A 20,912-nucleotide genomic window follows, 5' to 3' on the forward strand; every position below is an offset into this window, starting at 1 on the left:
AACTCGATGTGCTTTGATTTCTGATGATCCTTTTAGAATACTAATTTTATTGCGTCAATATGGCAGCAACAAACTAGTTGACATCATTGATGGAACATGAAGTCATATTTGTAATATTTAACAGTGAATGACCATTGTATACTACCAGCTGATTGTTCAATGTTTCCATGATGCTTTCATTCTTTATAATGCTACAAGTTTCCAATTGTGTTCAATCATCAGTTGTTTGCTCATGAAGAACACAACTCTTCATAGATAATCACCTACATTGATAAATTTTTGTACATGGAACTGCTGTTATAAAGGCGGATCAGAAGTCAAATAATTTCTGATACATTGTAACAGTTCACAAACAAAATTGTACGCAAAAGTCACACTTCCGAAAATGTAGTTTAAAATATACATGCCTGTAACTACATATACATGTAAATCACTCGTCGCTCTACCAGCCATGTATGAAGACACGAAGGCAGGTTAAAGTAAGGATCAAATCTGAATTAATTGTAGAGCATGATGAATTACATAACTTAAAATTGCTTTCACGTGATGATGATAGCATAAATGGCTACTTGCTATAATTGTAAGCTGTAAGATGTAAGCTTACTTCAGCAATGATATAATATTTATTGGAACATGACATATGCCAATGCAAGCGATGCATATATATGTCTATTTGAAGAATGGAAGGCAACATAAAAAACATTGGTGATGCAGTTTTATTATGTTTGTGGAGCTCCTACATCAAGATTGTCTAGAATGGCTGCAGAGGTCGGCATCCACTAGCCTATGTACCTTGTGTAGAAAAGATATGCAGCAGCGATAGGATTGGCTACGAGTTATAGTTCCAGGTGTACATATTAGTCATAAATTGGGTTCACTGGCCATTCCAGTAGCAGTAGCACACATGAACAACGTGTACACATCGTAAATAGCACTTATTCACTAACTGATGGCACTGGATGCAAGGCAAAGATATTCAGAGCTGCCAAATAATCAGTCTACAGGCCGAGCTTCTTCATCAAATAAGCTGAGATATTCCTCACCCACCCAAAGAAGGTAGCCTATGACACCAAGACCCACAGTACATCGAAATAACGCAGAGCTAGGCAGGTAGTGCTTAATATTGGCCAATAAGAGCAGTGATCCGTAGTTGAAAATGATGCTACCAGTGACTGACACGAGTACAGATTTGGGAAATGAAGACTTTTCAGGGAGGCGTGAGTAAATGCATAGTCCGGTGCCAAGGTGGGCAACTCCAAAGCATACGCTCTGTGCAATGACATTCCAACTTCCGAATGCACTGAAATCACAAAAATAGAATTGATTTTTCATAGATTAGCATTAGTTATAGTAAACATTGAAGAAATATTGGAGGCTTTCGAACAGGCAGATGATGAATTTCCTCCCACCCTCTTACTGAGTGTGCAAAGTGTAAGCCCATATGGAGTGCCGCAATACCAAACTTGAGTTACAGTGAAAGTATAGACAGTATGTATATACTAATATCTATTTTTAGTTACTAAAACCATGGACGGTGTCCAACAACACTATTAGATATAAATACGAACTTGCTGAGTTGTTCACATTTGACTTTTCAACTACTTGTAGTATTCAGCATAATTGTAGGAAAATTATAAAATCCTAGAAATGTTTTCTGTCCATTTTTAAGTATAGCTTCAAAAAAGTTTACACTAAATGCTAATATTGCGAGTAACAACTGCGACAACGTACAACTGACCAACAAATCAGAAGTGAACATTAACTGACAGCAAACCGGAAGTGAACATTAACTGACAACAAATCAGAAGTGAACATTAACTGACAACAAACCAGAGGTGAGCATTAACTGACAACAAACCAGAGGTGAGCATTAATTGTCTCCATAAAAGAAAATGGCAAGTTACATTTTATATATTTAGGCAAATGACAACATTTCTTTACAAGTCGACGAACTGGTTAATAACAGATTTCTAGAACAGTGTCTAATCTACATGTAGTCAGTTCCATAATTTAACCAATAATTTTTTGATTCAGCAAAAAACAACAATCATGTCGCTTCAAATAATAGTATTGGTAAACATAATTGTACTGGTCAACATAATCATACTGGTCAACATTATTGTATCGGCTGAGATAATCGTGTTTATAAATTGAAAAATAAGAGAGGATTGATATAGTTTAGAACGATGTGTGATTAAGAGATAGCAGTGCATATCTTAAAATTCTCTGTACTAAATAGAAAATGGCAGAAAAGCTGTCACATGGTGCATATAGTGATAGAAAAGCTGTCACAAGGTGCATATAGTGATAGAAAAGCTGTCACATGGTGCATATAGTGATAGAAAAGCTGTCACATGGTGCATTTAGTGATAGAAAAGCTGTCACATGGTGCATATATTGATAGAAAAGCTGTCACATGGTGCATATAGTGATAGAAAAGCTGTCACATGGTGCATATAGTGATAGAAAAGCTGTCACATGGTGCATATAGTGATAGAAAAGCTGTCACATGGTGCATATAGTGATAGAAAAGCTGTCACATGGTGCATATAGTGATAGAAATGTGCATGTTCACTAAAATTATGATATTACAAACACAGTAGACGCACATATGATGTAAATTTCACGTAGCGTAAAAAATTCATACATGTAAAGTTTTTGCTTCGTAATACGTAAGAAATTCCAGATAACGTAAACCGTCAAATATATATACATTGATGGATAGATTGTATAAAGAATATTGCTAAATAATATATTATATATTTTTTAGCCAGGCAATATATTATTTTTGTATTTCAATTTTCTGGTAGTTTTTGTTAAATGAAAACTGTTAGAGCTTTACTAAAGAGCTTTAAGCAATCACGACATCCGATGCAATTTACTTTGACTCTATTCAAATAAGAATTATCTTAGTTGTTAGAATAGATCAGAGCTATTCAATTTTTGCCTTGTGTTATTATAACTGCTACTTCACCATTGTATTGAAAGACGTTCTCTACTAAGACTTTCTAAACATACTAAAATCTGTGTCAAAAAAGAGTAGCCATTTGTAGAGTGCTTGTCTGTACAATCATACAGCCCTGAAATTATGAATGAACGGCTGATCATCAACCTCAGATCTTTTTGAATTGTATGACATAAATTAATGATGACTTAAATTGAGCTTTACTTAACTCACTCAAGTTGGATTATTTTAAAATGGATTAATAGGCAGGCAATGGACAAAAAAAATGGTTCACATATAAATCACAGCATAGTAAGAGAAATGTTTAAGCAATGCACAGAAACTGCATCCTTTGCGATTTAGGTAGAAGCTTTAGCCATATAGCATGGAAGCGTTGTTCAACATTGTACGAAATTCTAACGACACTAGATCATTTTAGAAAAACCTCTATTTTAACGGCATGACATTCTATTTTTCAACCATTCTTTTATGATGGCATTTAATTAGAGGTGATGTTCAATTAAAGGGTGGCGGTCAATTTTTCAACTAGCTGTTCAGTATTTTAGGAAATTAAATTTCATTTAACAAACAACGAATGATAACAACATCCAATGTAAACTTTTAACAAAAAGTAATTTAACGTATAACGAACAATAAAACAACAACCAACGTACAATTATAATACAAGAAATATGATACAAGACATATAATACAAAACAACATGGTGATTATTAGTAATAATAAGCGGTCTACTGTTGAAAATCAAATGATACATCGCTATTGCAACAGTTATCGTCATTCTCCAGAACTTGCTCCTCAGCGCCGAATACCTAGTTGAATGGGAATTTTTATTGGTAATGCATGCATTGGCCGGCACTTGCTAGAGACATTTCCTTTCCATCTTAACCAGGCCGTCTGACCTGAAACAATAAATCTTGCTACCCTCGGAGCCGTCAAAAGCATTGGTCAGCCCACATCCCTTGAATGACTTGACGATTAGCATTTTCAGATTCGTGCCTGCTCGATGTGTCCGCCAGTGTTTATAGGTACATTCTCGTAGTGCTCTGAGAAAGTTTTATACGCAACTATGCAGTTGGAGCGTCAAGGCCTCACTGTAGTAGGCTCATTAGAGTAATAAGCATGATCCAGGTGTGCTTATGCAGGTGTTTGATGCGTCGTCAGTGCATTAAATATAAGCCACAAAACTCAAAGCCCATCGAGATCGCAATGGTCTTTTAGTACAATATGCCTAGTTACATGTAAGTACTTTTGATTACTAATTAGTATTATGAATGTCAAAGTGTCGCTCAAATATAGGTGGCATTCAAATAAAGGCGGCCTTCAAATAAAGGGCGGCGCTCTATTTTTCAACTCTTCTCCTATAGAAGCGTTCAAATAGAGATGGCCATCAAATAAAGGTGGTATTCAAATACAGGTTTTACGGTAAGCTAAAATGCTTTACTTTCAGGTGTGCATCTTGTAAAGCAGTGCAGTAGATTTTCCTATCTTTTATAAGCAAGAATTTTCAGTCTAATTTTAATAGCATTCACAGAGCATTCATCACACTAAGTTTCTGTGAGATCTAGGTGATTGGTTAAACATAGAAATCACAACAAGGCAAATGCGAGGTGCAGCATACCTCATCTGAAAGCAAATGTAAAATTTGTAAAATTTCGTACGAGTTTAGATCAGTTCAAGTTTTAGGTAGATTACCTGAAATTTCCTCCAATTCATAACTACCTTCATCCTGGTCAACCTTTTAATCTGCTAGGCTCTTCCATTTTAGACAAATTTCAGTAACAAGTGCTACTCCCACTTCGATAGAGAGAGAGGAGAGAGAGAGGAGAGAGAGAGAGAGGAGAGAAAGAGGAGAGAGAGAGGAGAGAGAGGAGAGAGAGAGGAGAGAGAGAGGAGAGAGAGAGGAGAGAGAGAAGAGAGAGAGAGGAGAGAGAGAAGAGAGAGAGAGGAGAGAGAGGAGAGAGAGAGGAGAGAGAGAGGAGAGAGAGAGGAGAGAGAGAGGAGAGAGAGAGGAGAGAGAGAGGAGAGGAGAGAGAGAGGAGAGAGAGAGGAGAGAGAGAGGAGAGAGAGGAGAGAGAGAGGAGAGAGAGAGGAGAGAGAGAGGAGAGAGAGGAGAGAGAGAGGAGAGAGAGAGAGAGAGAGGAGAGAGAGAGGAGAGAGAGGAGAGAGAGAGGAGAGAGAGGAGAGAGAGAGGAAAGAGAGAGGAGAGAGAGGAGAGAGAGGAGAGAGAGAGGAGAGAGAGAGGAGAGAGAGAGGAGAGAGAGAGGAGAGAGAGGAGAGAGAGAGGAGAGAGAGAGGAGAGAGAGGAGGAGAGAGAGAGGAGAGAGAGAGGAGAGAGAGAGGAGAGAGAGAGAGAGAGAGAGAGAGAGAGAGAGAGAGAGAGAGAGAGAGAGAGAGAGAGAGAGAGAGAGAGAGAGGTGACGATGCAGAAGACAAACTTGATTAAGGTGGTGGGAAAGTGAATTTTAGAAAACATCAGTGATTTCAATAGTTGAAAAAGTAAGATATGCCTAGATATAAAAGTTATTATAAATAAGATGCCCTTGTTCACATATATATGTTCATTTGCTCATACATATTTAACAAAGATTACTGCTGCATGACTTCCCTTCAGGCAAATAGCATGTATTATTTTTGTGAAATATGTACAACATAGAAATTTGAATGCAAACAGTTAATATCTCAAAAGATTATGCACATATGGAGATATTAGGCTATTTAATGATAAAGGATGTTGAAGGCCTATTGAGTTAGACATGTTAAACACCGAAAGACAAAAGTAAGCTTGAACATGTGTATTCAAATAAATAAAACCAAAGAATGTAACACCAGACTTTTAAATGTAAAAAATTGCTGCTAAAACAAGTTCAATGAGCCATTGTATATAACGCGGTGTTTCGAAGCATGGATCGGCTAAAATCTTCACTAATAACAAAACGGCTATTTAAAAACTTTTTATAAGGTTATTTATTGGTCTTATTCAATCATCGTTTAATTTGCATGCGTTTTAGATATATCTTTTACTAAAGCATTTTTCAAAACTGCACTACACATAGCAAGTTTAAAACTGTGAAGTTTGTACATAGATAAAATGTTTAAAGATTTTATCAGCTGACAATTTTAACACTTTGCTGCAACATACTTTATTCTAAATTGCAACGAATAAATTCTGACTAAACTTATAGAGCAAATAACAACAATGGAGGACATAGCTCTACTGTGTATCGACCTTTGATAAGCTGTTGGTGACATCATGTTGATTCCAAAACCTGCGCAAGACGCTATTGTCACATAAGGAGAGTATTTTTTACATGTCGCCTTAAATTGATACATGCATACGGGAGACCATCGCTTAGCTGGTTGTGTTGCAGGCTTCAGATGAAGAGGCTCTTCTTCAGCCATGCTAACTGGCAGGTAACTATATAAAAATATATAGCAATATTCCTATTTGCAGAACTGATGTTTAGACGGGGGCGCTCGTCACCAAAAACTATCCACCTTGGATATTAAATTTTAGACAGTTCAATTGATCAGCGCAAGCGCAGTTAGAAGATACTGTTGTAGTAGCTTCGGACGGCCCACGGTATTTGTTGACAAGTCGTCAACATTGAAACTTTTTGCTGTAAAATCATCTATCTGAGAGACGGCAGGTTCTATGATAGCCGAGTTAGCACCAGCCGATTATGATTTTCCTTTCAATGTGGTAAACAACAATAACAATTTGATACAATTTATATTGTACATTCATTTTTCAAAACAATGTGAGAGCTTAATCGTCAATAATGTTTTGATGTAGTATTGTTTTGATGTTGTTTGTTGTGGATATTCCAAAATATATAATCCACTACCCGACTTTGATAATTGCTTATTATAACAGTGAATACGCATTGCAATGCGAATACAAAAATCATTTGTGATATCTCGTAGTTGACATATTGTAGAATGAAATGATATTGAATAGTAGTATTAGGTCAGATGCAAAGTTTTGTCAGTAGTCTTAAAATAAATGTTTGATCTGTGAGATAGTTATAAGTGTAGCGACCAGTTGCTTAATGTATCAAACGCCCTTTATTAGTCGACATGGTGTTATATAAAGTACACAAACAGGTCTGTCATTGTCGTAGTAAATTGATTGTTCTGCTCTTTTATTTATCTTCAGCATTTGCTATGAGCGAGATTAGTGGCATATTCGGCATCGATATTCTAGAGTAAATAGTATATTGTTATGAAAATTATATGATATACTCCAACTGATTCTATTTATTACGCTTTCTTGCGCGTGATCACATTTTTTATAGTTGGCATGTCTATAAGCAGATAATTTAAAAGTTAACATTATGAATGTACGTTTTGTTCATCAAAAAATTAACGCAACTATCCTAGGAAAAAATTGAACTCCATCAGCAGAAATTTCATGACTATCTGTCGAAAAGTAGTTATTTGTAGTAAAGTTGAATTGTTCATAATTAGGCAATCATGTGTCATAGCAAGATTGTTGTAACCAACTATGTAGACTTTGGCCATATAGCCTTGATTCATTTGTTTATATTATGCAATAAGTCCATGGTTCATCATGCTGTGATTGAATCGGAATTCCTTTGAATGGTTTGTAGTAAATGACTGGATGGTAGTGATGGACATAGCTCGATGCGTTTTCTGTGACTCAGAATATGGAGATCCTCTCTTGCCATTTTACATTGATAAAATTGCATTCATATGCAACCTCACAACGAACAAAGAAAGACTCTGCAATCGGAAGATGTGTATGAGGTAAGACCCATGAAAACATAACATAGCTAGATTTTACACAGCGGTTTAACTAAAATCGATGTTCACTTACACTATAAATTGTTGTGTGAATTTATCTGAAAGCATGGAACAAGTCAATATCTGCTTTAGTTCTAGCTTTTCTACATTTACATCAGTGTCATAGCCTTCTCTGTACATTATGTCTTGAGCCCTCTTTTCTACATTTACATCAGTGTCATAGCCTTCTCTGTACATCATGTCTTGAGTCCTCTTTTTCGGTTGTATGGGAACAATATATGTTCTAGTATGTTTATTTATTAGAGTTATCTAGAGAAGAAGGAAAACATTTTCTCAGTTTATTAGCAAATCATCTTGCCAATTATTTATTATCACTTCAGTTTTAGACCTTTCTTCCAGAGGATTGGTCACATTTTCCGCAGCACTCTCACCAGAAGCTCGAAATAAAATAAATCAATGATTTAGAAAGTACTGGTTTATTTTATCGAATCATCAAAAACTTAACCCTTCAAACTACCTCAAATTGATGTTGCTCCCTAACATGTTTTCAATTTTGATAAAATTTTAATTCACTTATGAAAGTCCAATAGTATACCCACAATCTGATTGAAAAAATGTATTTCAGCTTCAAGATTAGTTTATAGAAATGGCTTCATACTTGTAATAATAGGCTAAAATGCAATTAAAATTCATCGCAAAGAAATATTAACCATCTAAAAAGTTTTAATTTGCTTGCATCTGTTTTGTTTTAATTTGCTGAACTAATACAGCTGAAAGAATATTTAAATCACCTTCTGTCAGTGTCCACTTCTTTTATCACATTATTAGTTCGGTAAAGCTCAACGAAATTCGCTCAATAAAATTGTTCTTAAAGATTACAGTTCTTTATCATTGTTCAGACCTGACCTTTTGCTCCATGTCATTTGCCATTTACTTCTGTAACCATGAAAGTAAAATTTGGCAAGATGAACTTTTTACTGTCAGGCTAAACAGGACGTCTGAGTCGTGGAACTGGTTCCTATATCAATTTCAAAGTATCCAAAGGGTTGTCATAGATCTAGCAATTATAGCGAAGATGCATCAAACATTTTTGATACTAGCTCCTTAGATTCTTTAGGTTTAATCACAGTTTCAGAACTTTGCCTAACGAGCAGTTTTATTGGTTTAACATATTGTGTTGGAGTCTGCATGGTAGCTGTGAAATTTGACTGATGAATTTGTCGTTTATTTCTCATAGTTTTAAAAGTTGACTTGCGACAAAATTCTTATTGCAGTTATTTGGTATCAAAAGATTTACCATTTCTTACTCTGCTGTGTTGTAGGTGCAAAATATGTGGAAATGTGATTATAAGCTTTTAAAAGCTGTAAAACGAACAGCTAATCGCAGCCATCACGAAAACGCCGTAGATTGGAATCCATTTCCAAACCAGCTCAAATGAGATGTAGTTGAACAAGATGGCTTCTGTTTACACTTTCATGCAACCTCAGTCGTCAAAATATTTTCACAAATATACTTCACGCATTCAATAAAACCATGTCTATTATCCTTATGTGTCTATTTCATCATAATTGTAAAGCTCATTTGAGCACTGATATCTCAAGACTTATCGTAAAAATTTGTTTAATTTTTTAACCTTAGCTCGAAGAAGTGCATATCATCCTCTGATGAACATGAAGAGCCTGTTGGTCACCTGTGATAATCGAAAAATGCTGCAGAAACTGTTCACGCGATTTGCCAGAACATATGGGTCACATTATTAGATTATGACTAGATGAGTAGACAAGGCTGAAACGATACTGTGATGAAATGATACTGTAATGTAGCGAGCATTTATATTTGATACAGGCTTTCCGGTAGAACCTGAAGTATTTGTCATAAACTAGTGCTACGAGACGTTATATATTGAGCCTTTTATTTGTTCTTTAATTTCACATGATAACATCACATGTCAAAACAATAACCAAACTGTTGGAGTACGTCAGCCAAATAAAGAGATTCTAAACTACGGCGCTTTTGTGATGACTGCGATTAACTGTTCGTTTTTTAGTTTTTAAGAGCTTGTAATCACATTCTCACATATTTTGTACCTACAACACAGCAGAGTAAGACATGGTGAATGAATGACACAAGATGGTATCTTTACCTTTAAGTAGAAGCTCTGTCAGTAAATATTCCTTTATACGCATTGAGATTTTGAAAAAGATTTCCAGACGAAATAATTAATCCTGAAAGTATCCTGGCAACTTTTTAATAAAATCTCTCTTTTCGTCAATAACAGAGATATGGACCATTTTTATACATGTATCTTCAAGAACCCTAAATGGTTATATAAAGACAAAGACTATTTCAGATTAATATTTTAAGAATATCACATTGCTCCCTGAGTTTGTGCTACATTATATTTGCCGCAACTTATATACAATGTTATTATTTAGTATCATATTTACTTTATATTACGTGCTAGTAAAAGTTATTTGCGTTTAGCCGGTATTTAGTTCTTGTTTAAATGGAGCACAATGATTGTTTATAGCCTGGGGAGTTGACTAGGGTTGAAAGAGTTGCTTGTTTTTCAGGTGCAAGTTACAAATCGACCTCATAGAAAATGCGTTCAGACTGCGAGATTTTATGGCGAACTCACTGAACACCAAACTAATGACCGTTATAAAGCCACATCTACCGATGCCTGAGCTGGTGCGCAATGAGAAGGTGACGACTCCTGCAGACGATAACGAGTTGGTCAGTGCTGCTATGTCGTCTCTTATTCGACAGCGTGCCAAAGATGAGCGCACTGAGCTGCCCATGCTCACATCTATGACATCAGCTTCCCAACCCCCCACCAGGTAATTTTTCTAGCATGCCTCCATGGCTTCTACAGCTTGCTAGGCAGATGCATAAACCAATACTAGCTAATTTGTTGTTTTCTGCTGAAAACCAGGGCAAATAAGTGAATCTCTTGTATAGCCATTTTCTCATTATACATGTATTGTTATTGTTATACAATTTTCAATCATTTTTATTTAATTGTTTTTAGCATTGCACTTGGCTATCCGATGGTCTCGAATGGCCTGTCTTCCCTGCAAGCAGGACCTGATTCGCTTCCTCAGCAAGGTCGATTCAAAGGAAATCGACGGGCAGGAATTTCTGGGCGGGCAAATCGTAGACGAATTCAGACATGCTACAAGTGCAACATTAGCCTCAAAACCCGACCGTGCCCGGATGCCATGAAGCACATAGAAAGGTGAGGCATGGTCAAGCGCATACAGTATGTCATAACAAAGTCTCATCGAGGCATATTTCCTTTGCGTGTACTCTTCATTCACTCTTCACTCTCTATTTTGCAATACTCTTCCTTCTTGCTGTAGTTTCGATAACAGAGAGGTCATTCGCCTTCTCAATGTAATCGTCTGTCCTTCATCTCTGTCTACTCCAATATTATTTCTAACTTGCCTATATAACATCAGTGTCTACCAGCCCTAAAAACCCTTTTGTTTTGGATAAATGAAAATTTTAGATAGCAAAATACGTATTTTTAAAGAAAGTTGACTTCTGCGTTACACTGGTACCAAAATTTTAGGGTCACAAGTATGTTTTACTACCTCTGATAAAAGTGTGCTAGATTAGCTGCTTGTGCATTTTGTCCTCAATAAATTATCAAGAGTCTGGAGGTATATATAGTAGCCGCTCCTATAACGTATATAATCTGTTCCAGGAATGTTTACGTTATAGGGAATTTACGTTATAAGAACATTATACTACATGTAAATTGCCTAATCCGTTCCAAGATCTTTCCAAACTCACCCCTTTGGTCATGCAAAAAAGGAAAGACTTTACTTAACTCCTTTAATTTGTAGGCTGTACTGTAACTGCAGAATTATTGGTTTGCTTCAATAACTTTCTCCTTTTTATGATCAATCTCTGTGGTTTTATAGACCATTATTGCGGTAAATTTATAAGTTAATAGGGACTGCACATTTTCGACATTCATTTACAACAATTTGCTTATTTTTCTAAATGGCCAAGTCTATTCTGCAAAATAAAGCTGATAACAAATATTTTGTACGTCTACAATAAGGCAAAACAACAAAGTATTTTTACTATAAAAAGCAGTTCTACCTGTTTGTCGTCTATTACTATCTAGGGGTCAAGGCTAGGATAAAGATAATTTTCGACGATAATAATTTTACTCCAACTCGTGACAATAAGACAAGTAGACCGACGCTGTAATGCCTACACTTTCCGATCACCTTTGTATTTATGAACAATTGCACAGTTATCCAGTTCGTCTTTTTTTCGACACATTTAACGATCTATTATGACGAACTAGAATGTCCCGAAAGTTATATAATAAATAGTACGCTAATCGCACGGCGTTCTTTCTTCCGCAAGTGCGGCGAAATAAACTAACATTCAAATCGATTTTGGAAACTCGCCCGACTTGACTCTTTACGTTAGATAGAATTTTCTATGTAGTAGGAAGCACAAACTTTCACATAATTTTTTTACGTTTTCTGGAATTTACGTTATAGGAGCCTATGCTGTAGTTCAAACTAATACGTATATTGTTTTAGTCTATCTTATCAGTGGGAAATGGTGCGAATCCTTTTCTAGAAGGTCTTGCTACTGTGATTAAAATGGAGGTAAAAGTTCTCTACACTTGCTGCTGTTTGGACTTTAATTGTTTCAACACTATTTTTAGTGTTTTTTTATTGACATAAAACCATCACAAGATAGTCTGCCTTCGATTGTTTTTTGTTGTGGAAAATAAAGTTTTGTTTACACGTAAGTCGCGTATATCTCTTATATGATGATATATCAAATTCAAAGTTTCATTTTAATGTAAAAGTAAAAGATAACCTTATGGATAAGATTTACTGAATTGTCTCATTAAAAATTAAATAAAGCCAATCTATGCTCATACAGTCCACTTTAGCGTGAATTTGATCTTCTATTGAAGATCTGGCTAAATAAAGAAGTTAAGTCATCACTTAAAGGTTATTGACAGTTATTACACTTAACAGTTATTATACTTAAGTTATTATACTTAACAGTTATTATACTTAACAGTTATTACACTTAACAGTTATTACACTTAACAGTTATTACACTTAACAGTTATTATACTTAACAGTTATTACACTTAACAGTTATTACACTTAACAGTTATTATACTTAACAGTTATTACACTTAACAGTTATTATACTTAACAGTTATTATACTTAACAGTTATTATACTTAACAGTTATTACACTTAACAGTTATTATACTTAACAGTTATTATACTTAACAGTTATTATACTTAACAATTGTTACACTTAACAGTTAATATACATAACAGGCTCCTAATATCTATGCTATCAGATTTTTCTCTTTTGGAGAAATACCTATGCAAAGTCCTGTTTTCAGCAAGTCCTCAATTTCTTTCTGTGTGAAATAAATCTAGTGAGGTTTTCAGACCAACCAATACAACTAATAGCTTCCCTCACATTTGCCTATGATGGTTATGGCCATACTCCCTGGCAAAGCTAACAACATCAAATTTCTTTGTTATTTCCAACTTCGTTTCCATAGCAATCATGTTTTTGCTTCTTCTGTTACCATCACAAGCAACTTTGGGCCCCATGCCTAACAAATTAAAATTTGATATAATCACTAGAAAACACAAGAGAAATACAATATCATAAGCACTCACATGAGATGAATACAATATCATTAGGACTCACATGAGATAAATACAATGCAAATAGTCGCTAATTGTTCACTTGGCTAGCCATAATCAATGGATAATGTTTCAAATCCCTCTCAGAAATTGTGGGAGGATTTCGGGCAATAGCGTATTCCACTTCGTAACCTGAAATTCATAGCTGTTGAGTTAGCGTATTCGAGCTGTGGTCAAACATGAATGTAAATTTTAGTCAGTTGCAAAAGACTGATGCTACGAATGATGTGAAATTTGGGGACCCTGCATATAAGACTCTGTATAACAATACGTTGTTAACAGATTGATTCCGCTGTACGTGGATCCATAGAACCATGAAAGTAACATTTTTGGCTGATTGTAAAAATTCATCGGCGAGTGTCTGTGAAATGTGTGCGCGTGGCAGGAACTGTTCACTGACATTTCTCTGACTGACAATGGTGTGGGATCAAAAAATCTCTGTACCAAAGTGAACATCATTTTGATATACATGAATCTTATGATTAACAGTGCAAATATTATGTGATCTCTTTTGAAGTAGCCATGTGAATAGGGAGTGGGAAAGATACCAACCCATCTGATGGGGCTGTAGTTTTATAACTATATAACGCAATCCCAAATGCACTGGTGCTGTTGTTATGCCATGCATATGGGTTTCTATAATGCTAACTGAAGCTTTTGTCGACTGTGTTGCAATTGTCTTAAATCATAATAAACATTAGCAAATCCTTAGTAATACTTGTTTGTTAAGAACGAACAAAGGTTCAAGTCCTTGTACACAACAGGCTCTCTTGAGTCGCCTCATTCTTTATTTTGCTGAGCTTGTACAGCAACCAAACTAGTGGAGGACAATGTGGTAGGGCAGTCTGTTTTCTCCTCCTATGGATAGACTGAGCAGTTTCTATATTTCCCTTAGATATATATACCGTAAAACCTCTAATTGAATGCCACCTCTATTTAAATGCCACTATGAGAGAAGGGTTGAAAAACAGCGCCACCCTTCATTTGAACGCCATCTCCATTTGACCGCCACTTTGACTATCATTGATCTTTATCAACCCATAATATCAATTGATCAGTAAAAAAGTATCCACAAATCGTTTTAATAATGAATCATTGACATTAATAACTATCAATTCTCTCATCCAATTCCAAAAACTTTTCGCTTTTTTTCGTTAAAACTTTGAAAGCAACACCATAGAAATAATTAATAAGTGTCTCAGGCTAATAGTAGCTCCTTGTTTAACGCGGTCTTGATACTTCGAAGGACATGTACACGTATTTTAAAATTGTTTGCAAGTTTGGGCCAAAGGTTATGTTTAGTGAGCAAAACTGACGCGTTGTATTTGTGCTAATGTTGACTAGTTCAGCAGTGCAGAAGAAGAGTTGAGGTCAGATGACACTGTGGAAGGTATTGGACAAGTAGAATATGTTCGTTCCATCGAAGGCAACAATCAGAACGGAGCTATCCTAGCGAACGATGCAAATATTTTTGTTTTAATTTTTGTTCCTGCATGTAAAATTAGTATGGTTCGTTTATGTTATTTGCTTATAAATATATATTTGTATCATTTGATAGATTATCATTGTATAACTTAAAAATTTGCGCATTCATATCATAGTATTTGATAGTATCATTGCGGTAATCTGATCTTACAATTCATCAGATTTTCTGATGATAACTTCTCATCATAACTGTTTGTAACTTCTCTTCTATTGTACATAAAAAGCTAGTTTTGACTGCAAATTGTAGCAAACATATCAATGATTGCAATGAGCTTTTATGCAAATTTGTTAAATACAGATATCAAATAAAAATAGAGTGGAATAAAAATTGAAAAGCTCTAACAAATTGCAAAACAGGACACATATTATAATATCATCATCATCGCGGGTTAATTGCAAGCAATAGATATCAACTGGTAGAGATATTTCTCGGTTTCTCAATGCATATTTATGAAGAGATCTTTGAAAAGTTGGAGGAAAGTTAACAGATTTATTGCATCCAAAAAGTTTAATATTGCTCCAGCGAAAGGAGAGGGCAGAATATAGGCGACGTTCGCTTCGCCCGAAAAAGGGCAATATTTCTCTTTCCAAAATTTTGACGAGCTATTTGAAAAACACGCCGCCTCCAATTAATCGTCACTACAGAGGAAGGGTTGAAAAATAGAGCGCCATGGCGTTCAATTAGAGGTTTTACGGTATATACATTAGACACTCCTATAACGTATACCTTTTAAAATGTAAATTCCAGACAACATGAAAAATTATTGTAAAGTTTTTGCTCCGTCCTACATAAAAAACCATAGAACTTAGTGTCAAGTAGGGACAACTTCTCAAATTTGATTTGTATGGTACATTTCACCGCACTTGTGAGAAAAAAAAACGATGTACGTATAGCGTTATATCTATTATGTATACAGCTTCATGACATTTTAGTTCGTCATGGTAGATCATCAGATGTGTCGACAAAACAAAGAATAGGTAGCTGCGCGGTATAAATAGTCTACCTAAAGGGAGGCGTTACAGTATCGGTCCACCAATCTGAATGCCATGAGTTAGAAGTATTGCCGAAAGCTTTCTTTTATCCTAACCTTGACCCCTTGGTAGATAGACGACGATCAGGTCTTTTTATAGTAAAAATATTTTTTGGTTTTGCTTTACTGTAGGCGCATAAAATATGTGTTATTAGTTTTACTTTGCAGAATAGACTGAAAAAGAAACAAATCGTTGTAAAGGAACGTCGGATATGTCCGTTTCTATCAATTTATTGTAAAACTACTGCAATCAGAGTCCATAAATTCAATGAAATTGACCAGAAAAGGAGACTTGTCGAGGCAAACTAATAATATCACAGTTACGATACAACCAACAAATTAAAAAGTTAAGTATGGCTTTTTTGTTGTTTAGCAAAAGTAGTGAGTTTGGAAAGATTGGATCGTAACGGATTGGATCGTAACGGATTGGACAATTTACATGTATTTTACTATTTGTATATCATAATATCCTTATAACATAAACATTCCTGGAGCGGATTATTTACATTGTACTGTAGAAGTGTCTACTGTATACTATCCTGTGTACTCTATTGCTACTACTAGTTGCAGACATGGCGATGTCATCTACTAATGTTAGCATTAGTTAAAGTATTGCTATCTTTGGGACATTTGCATAGCTACTGCGGTTTAGTTAGGCATTAATTATGTTTCAACAGTTGGCCACATGTCCGCTATACTGATAACCATTTTAATCAATAGCGTGTAAGGAAGAAAAGAATTTCAATGCTGACTTATATCTTAAGGTTACACGGTTGTTAGGAGCTCCTAGTAATATTGGTACTAATATACACCATTTCAGATGCTTAGCTCTTTCTTTCCTTTTATGTAGTACCACAGCAATTTGTCTAGATGTTCTTCTTCGTGACCACTTATTTTTTGCTATTGAGTATTATATTAGTATTATATTTGGTTGTATGGCACGATTAGGTTGTCATCAATATCATGTCATCATAATGTCATCAATTGTGCCAAATAACTTCCAGTTGTTGCGGTTATATTGCCAAACATGTTTGCTTGTGTCTGTTGTGCATTTTTAGAAAAGTTAGTAGCACCAATTGTGACATAGCCTACTGTTAAAGGTTGATTTGCAACAAAATTTACATTACAGTTATTTGGTGTCAAAAGATTCGCTATGTCTTACTCTGCTGTGTTGTAGGTACAAAATATGTGGAAATGTGATTACAAGCTCTTACCGCCGTAGATTGAAATCAGTTTATTTCTCTGACGTAGTCATTACATTTGGTTGTTTTGTCACGTGATGAAAGGCCAATAAAAGGTTAAATATAAAACTTCTCATAGCACTAGTTTATGACAAACGCTTCGGGTTTTACCGAAGAGCCCTTTCCAAATATAGATGCTCGCTACGTTACAGTTTTGTTTCGGCTTGGTCTAATAATCTAGTTGTAATCTGATCATATGACCCATACTTCCTGCCAAACAGCCGCGAACAATTTCTGCAGCATTTTTCTGCTGCTTGGGGATAGCCCTCCGTAAGCAAGGAGAAGCCAGGTAACCTTCAGATAAACTTAAAGAAAAATCGGCAAAACTGGTTTTTGTTAAAACGCTCAAAAGAAAAAAATGTCTTTTTTCTGAGCGTTTCAACCGCCATCAGGTTTTGCTTATTTTAATCTGAAAACGTCCTGGCAGTCACATCGCCTAAAACAAACAAACAAATCTCAAGTAATGGGAAAATATTTGTACTTTCTGATAAAAATTGTTTAAACATTACATGAGAGGCCCCTTAACTTGCAACAAGCAATCAATGCTTTTGATTTATATATAGTTTGTATATGTACCGATAAATACATGCACTTGTGACAGTGTTCTCATAATTTGAACTCTCTGATAACTCAAACACTCTCTCTCAGTCTGGTGAAGGTCGAATTAGCCGAGTTTCACTGTAACTGTAATGTGAATTTTTTTTGCAAGTCAACCTTTAAATTTCATAGCCTCATTCTATGAGCTTATCACTCGCTGGGGTCCCTGGTTAGCTATCCTTGTCTGCTTTGTTACCTTTGTGGGCATGTTGACTAAAATACTTGTCTACATGTAGAGGAATGTTTTTTCAGTAGCAGTGCTCGAGTCCAAGTTAGCAAATTCGGCCTGTATTGCTACATGGAGTGATGAATATTAGAATTTTTTTTACATTGCTTCACATATAATAACATTTGTTGTACAGTCATACTTCGACTTACGAGCTTAATGCGTTCCGAGACTGAGCTCGTATGTCAATTTACTCGCATGTTGGTGCAATTTATTTATATATAGAACAATTAATATATATTAATTGGTTTCTATACTCTAAAAAATGCAAATAAAACACTTAAAACAAGATATTGTAACAGAAAAAACATGTTGGTTATTGTCCTAACTTACTACATGCTTTCAAAAAGCAACAAATAAAAAACAATGCAAGGAAATGTGATTAATTAAAATGTAAAATTAAATACATACAGTAGCAGCTAACGCTAGCATTTGCCAGGGAGGGAGATATAAGTCTTATTCTTTATTACAACAGTTGAATTTGATAAATTTAGATTTTATTAAAGTCTTAAAAAAACAAACTTAAAAGCAAACCTAAAAGCAAACTTTCATTTTTCGTAATTAAAATTTCTTCGGCGTTCATAGTTGGAAGTTTCTCGCTGGTTAGCTAATTTTTCCTTTGTTTCGCTTTCACGACTAGCCGGCCGTTTTAAGATAAACCTATGTAAGGACGTTTGCCTTTGTCGCCCTTTCAACGTGTTGCGATTAGGACGAACACTGGTGTCGTCACAAAGGGTTAATGCACGACCACTAGCCAACTTGTCCGAAAGGCTATTTTTATAGATAGCACTGGCCTTTTCATATAGGCCTTTTCGCCTTTATTGAAACATCGTTTCAGTTACGCTGTCACCGGCCAACTGTTTATCTTTTATCCAATGCCTGAGCAGTCTCTCCATCAGCGGCCGTGAAGATCGCTGCGTCGTTTAGAAACTATGGTTAGTCCTTTTGCAAACTAAATGCCCTGAATATAACCCTTCGGTTTGATGATTGTAGATGCATTTCTGACATATTGCTGAGCTAGATCAATCACGCATACACATTTCGCATATTTTACAATAATTTTCCGTTTAATATCAATTATTATCATTTGCTTTTTCTTTCCATTATCTTTCATTTTACTGGCAAACTTTCGGTCTACGCACCGTATTTTTAATTCACATAATTCTGCACTGAAAATTGCGCACAGAAAACACCGTACAAAAGTATAACCTGAGTAGTTGAAAAATACAGAGTGATGCTGTTCTCATAAAACACCTCCGGCATACTTTGCAACTGACTCACGTGCTTGTATCTCAAACATTGCTCGTATGTTAGTGCTAAAACTTGCTTAAAAGCTGGCTCGTATCTCAAGTTTCTCGTACGTTAGAGCACTCGTAAGTTGAAGTATTACTGTATATTAAAAATCTATGAACCTGCATGTGCCAGGTCTCATATTAGCCTACGAAAAATATTGTGACTGGCGATGCCATGGAACTCATGGGCTGAGCATTACGGTACCCTCACCTCACCTGCACAGTCTCACTTGGACAAAAACAAAGATTCATTAATAATCATGATAGATCCATATTGCTTTTTATGCGTCAGACTCTGAAGCAAATCAGAGGTGGGTTGGCTGTATGGGAATCCTGTTTGTTTCGATATCCTTTTGTTGCTCTCTTTGCTGCTCTTGCTATGTCATAGCACTTTGTCAGGGAGAAATGTATATTACTAGGCTACTGGCTCCCATTAAAGGGATGTTGAAAATATAGTTATACAGTTTATACATAGCTATCACGAAGTGGGGCTGGTACACATACAGTTTATACATAGCTATCACGAAGTGGGGCTGTTACACGTACAGTTTATACATAGCTATCACGGAGTGGGGCTGGTACACGTACAGTTTATACATAGCTATCACAGAATGGGGCTGTTACACGTACAGTTTATACATAGCTATCACGGAGTGGGGCTGGTACACGTACAGTTTATACATAGCTATCACGGAGTGGGGCTGTTACACGTACAGTTTATACATAGCTATCACGGAGTGGGGCTGTTACACGTACAGCTTATACATAGCTATCACGGAGTAGGGCTGTTACACGTACAGTTTATACATAGCTATCACGGAGTGGGCCTGTTACACGTACAGTTTATACATAGCTATCACGGCGTGGGGCTGTTACACGTACAGTTTATACATAGCTATCACGGAGTAGGGCTGTTACACGTACAGTTTATACATAGCTATCACGGAGTAGGGCTGTTACACGTACAGTTTATACATAGCTATCACGGAGTGGGGCTGTTACACGTACAGTTTATACATAGCTATCACGGAGTGGGGCTGGTACACGTACAGTTTATACATAGCTATCACGGAATGGGGCTGTTACACGTACAGTTTATACATAGCTATCACGGAGTGGGGCTGGTACACGTACAATTTATACATAGCTATCACGGATTGGGCCTGTTACACGTACAGTTTATACATAGCTATCACGGATTGGGCCTATTACACATGCAATTGAAGATTATATATAGTGATGTATTAGAGTGACTAGAAATACTCAAGCTGGCATCAATGTATGATTATGTCATCCTATATTTTTAATTATAGTTGTAATCGTGATATATTCTCTCTTTCAGTCATCATTAACTAAACTTCTTCATCTCAGACTCTGTCATACAGAAGTAGTAAAACTTTAGTCTTGTTCTCATTTAAAGCGTCACTACTAGGGTCCCTGATGTTTGACAAAGGGTATCATGTCAGGGCTTGTGAAAGGCTAAGCAGTCACCAGCGATATACTATTTAATGAGATCATGCATCGCGGGTCATTTTCGTGGTGTTTTTGAGCTTTAGTGACTAATAGGTTTGTGATATTGCTACTTCAAGGTGT

General features: G+C 35.8%; 1 protein-coding gene across 2 annotated transcripts in view; it reads left to right on the forward strand.

Annotated features, from left to right (window-relative positions):
* Nucleotides 1–6,342: 6,342 nt before the first annotated feature.
* Nucleotides 6,343–20,912, forward strand: part of LOC137393266 (uncharacterized) — a 30,131-nt gene continuing 15,561 nt past the window's right edge. Inside the window, exons 1-4 of one of the 2 annotated variants that reach the window (XM_068079735.1) lie at nucleotides 6,343–6,376; nucleotides 7,576–7,732; nucleotides 10,304–10,570; nucleotides 10,762–10,968. In XM_068079735.1, coding sequence (XP_067935836.1) covers nucleotides 7,587–7,732; nucleotides 10,304–10,570; nucleotides 10,762–10,968 — 620 coding nt within the window. In that variant the 5' untranslated portion in view covers nucleotides 6,343–6,376; nucleotides 7,576–7,586. Of the gene's footprint in view, nucleotides 6,377–6,651; nucleotides 6,724–7,575; nucleotides 7,733–10,303; nucleotides 10,571–10,761; nucleotides 10,969–20,912 lie in introns of those variants that run through there. The other variant, XM_068079734.1, reaches the window with a different exon arrangement.

This window comes from Watersipora subatra, chromosome 4 (genome assembly GCF_963576615.1).
Source record: "Watersipora subatra chromosome 4, tzWatSuba1.1, whole genome shotgun sequence".
Classification (NCBI taxonomy): Eukaryota; Metazoa; Bryozoa; class Gymnolaemata; order Cheilostomatida; family Watersiporidae; genus Watersipora; species Watersipora subatra.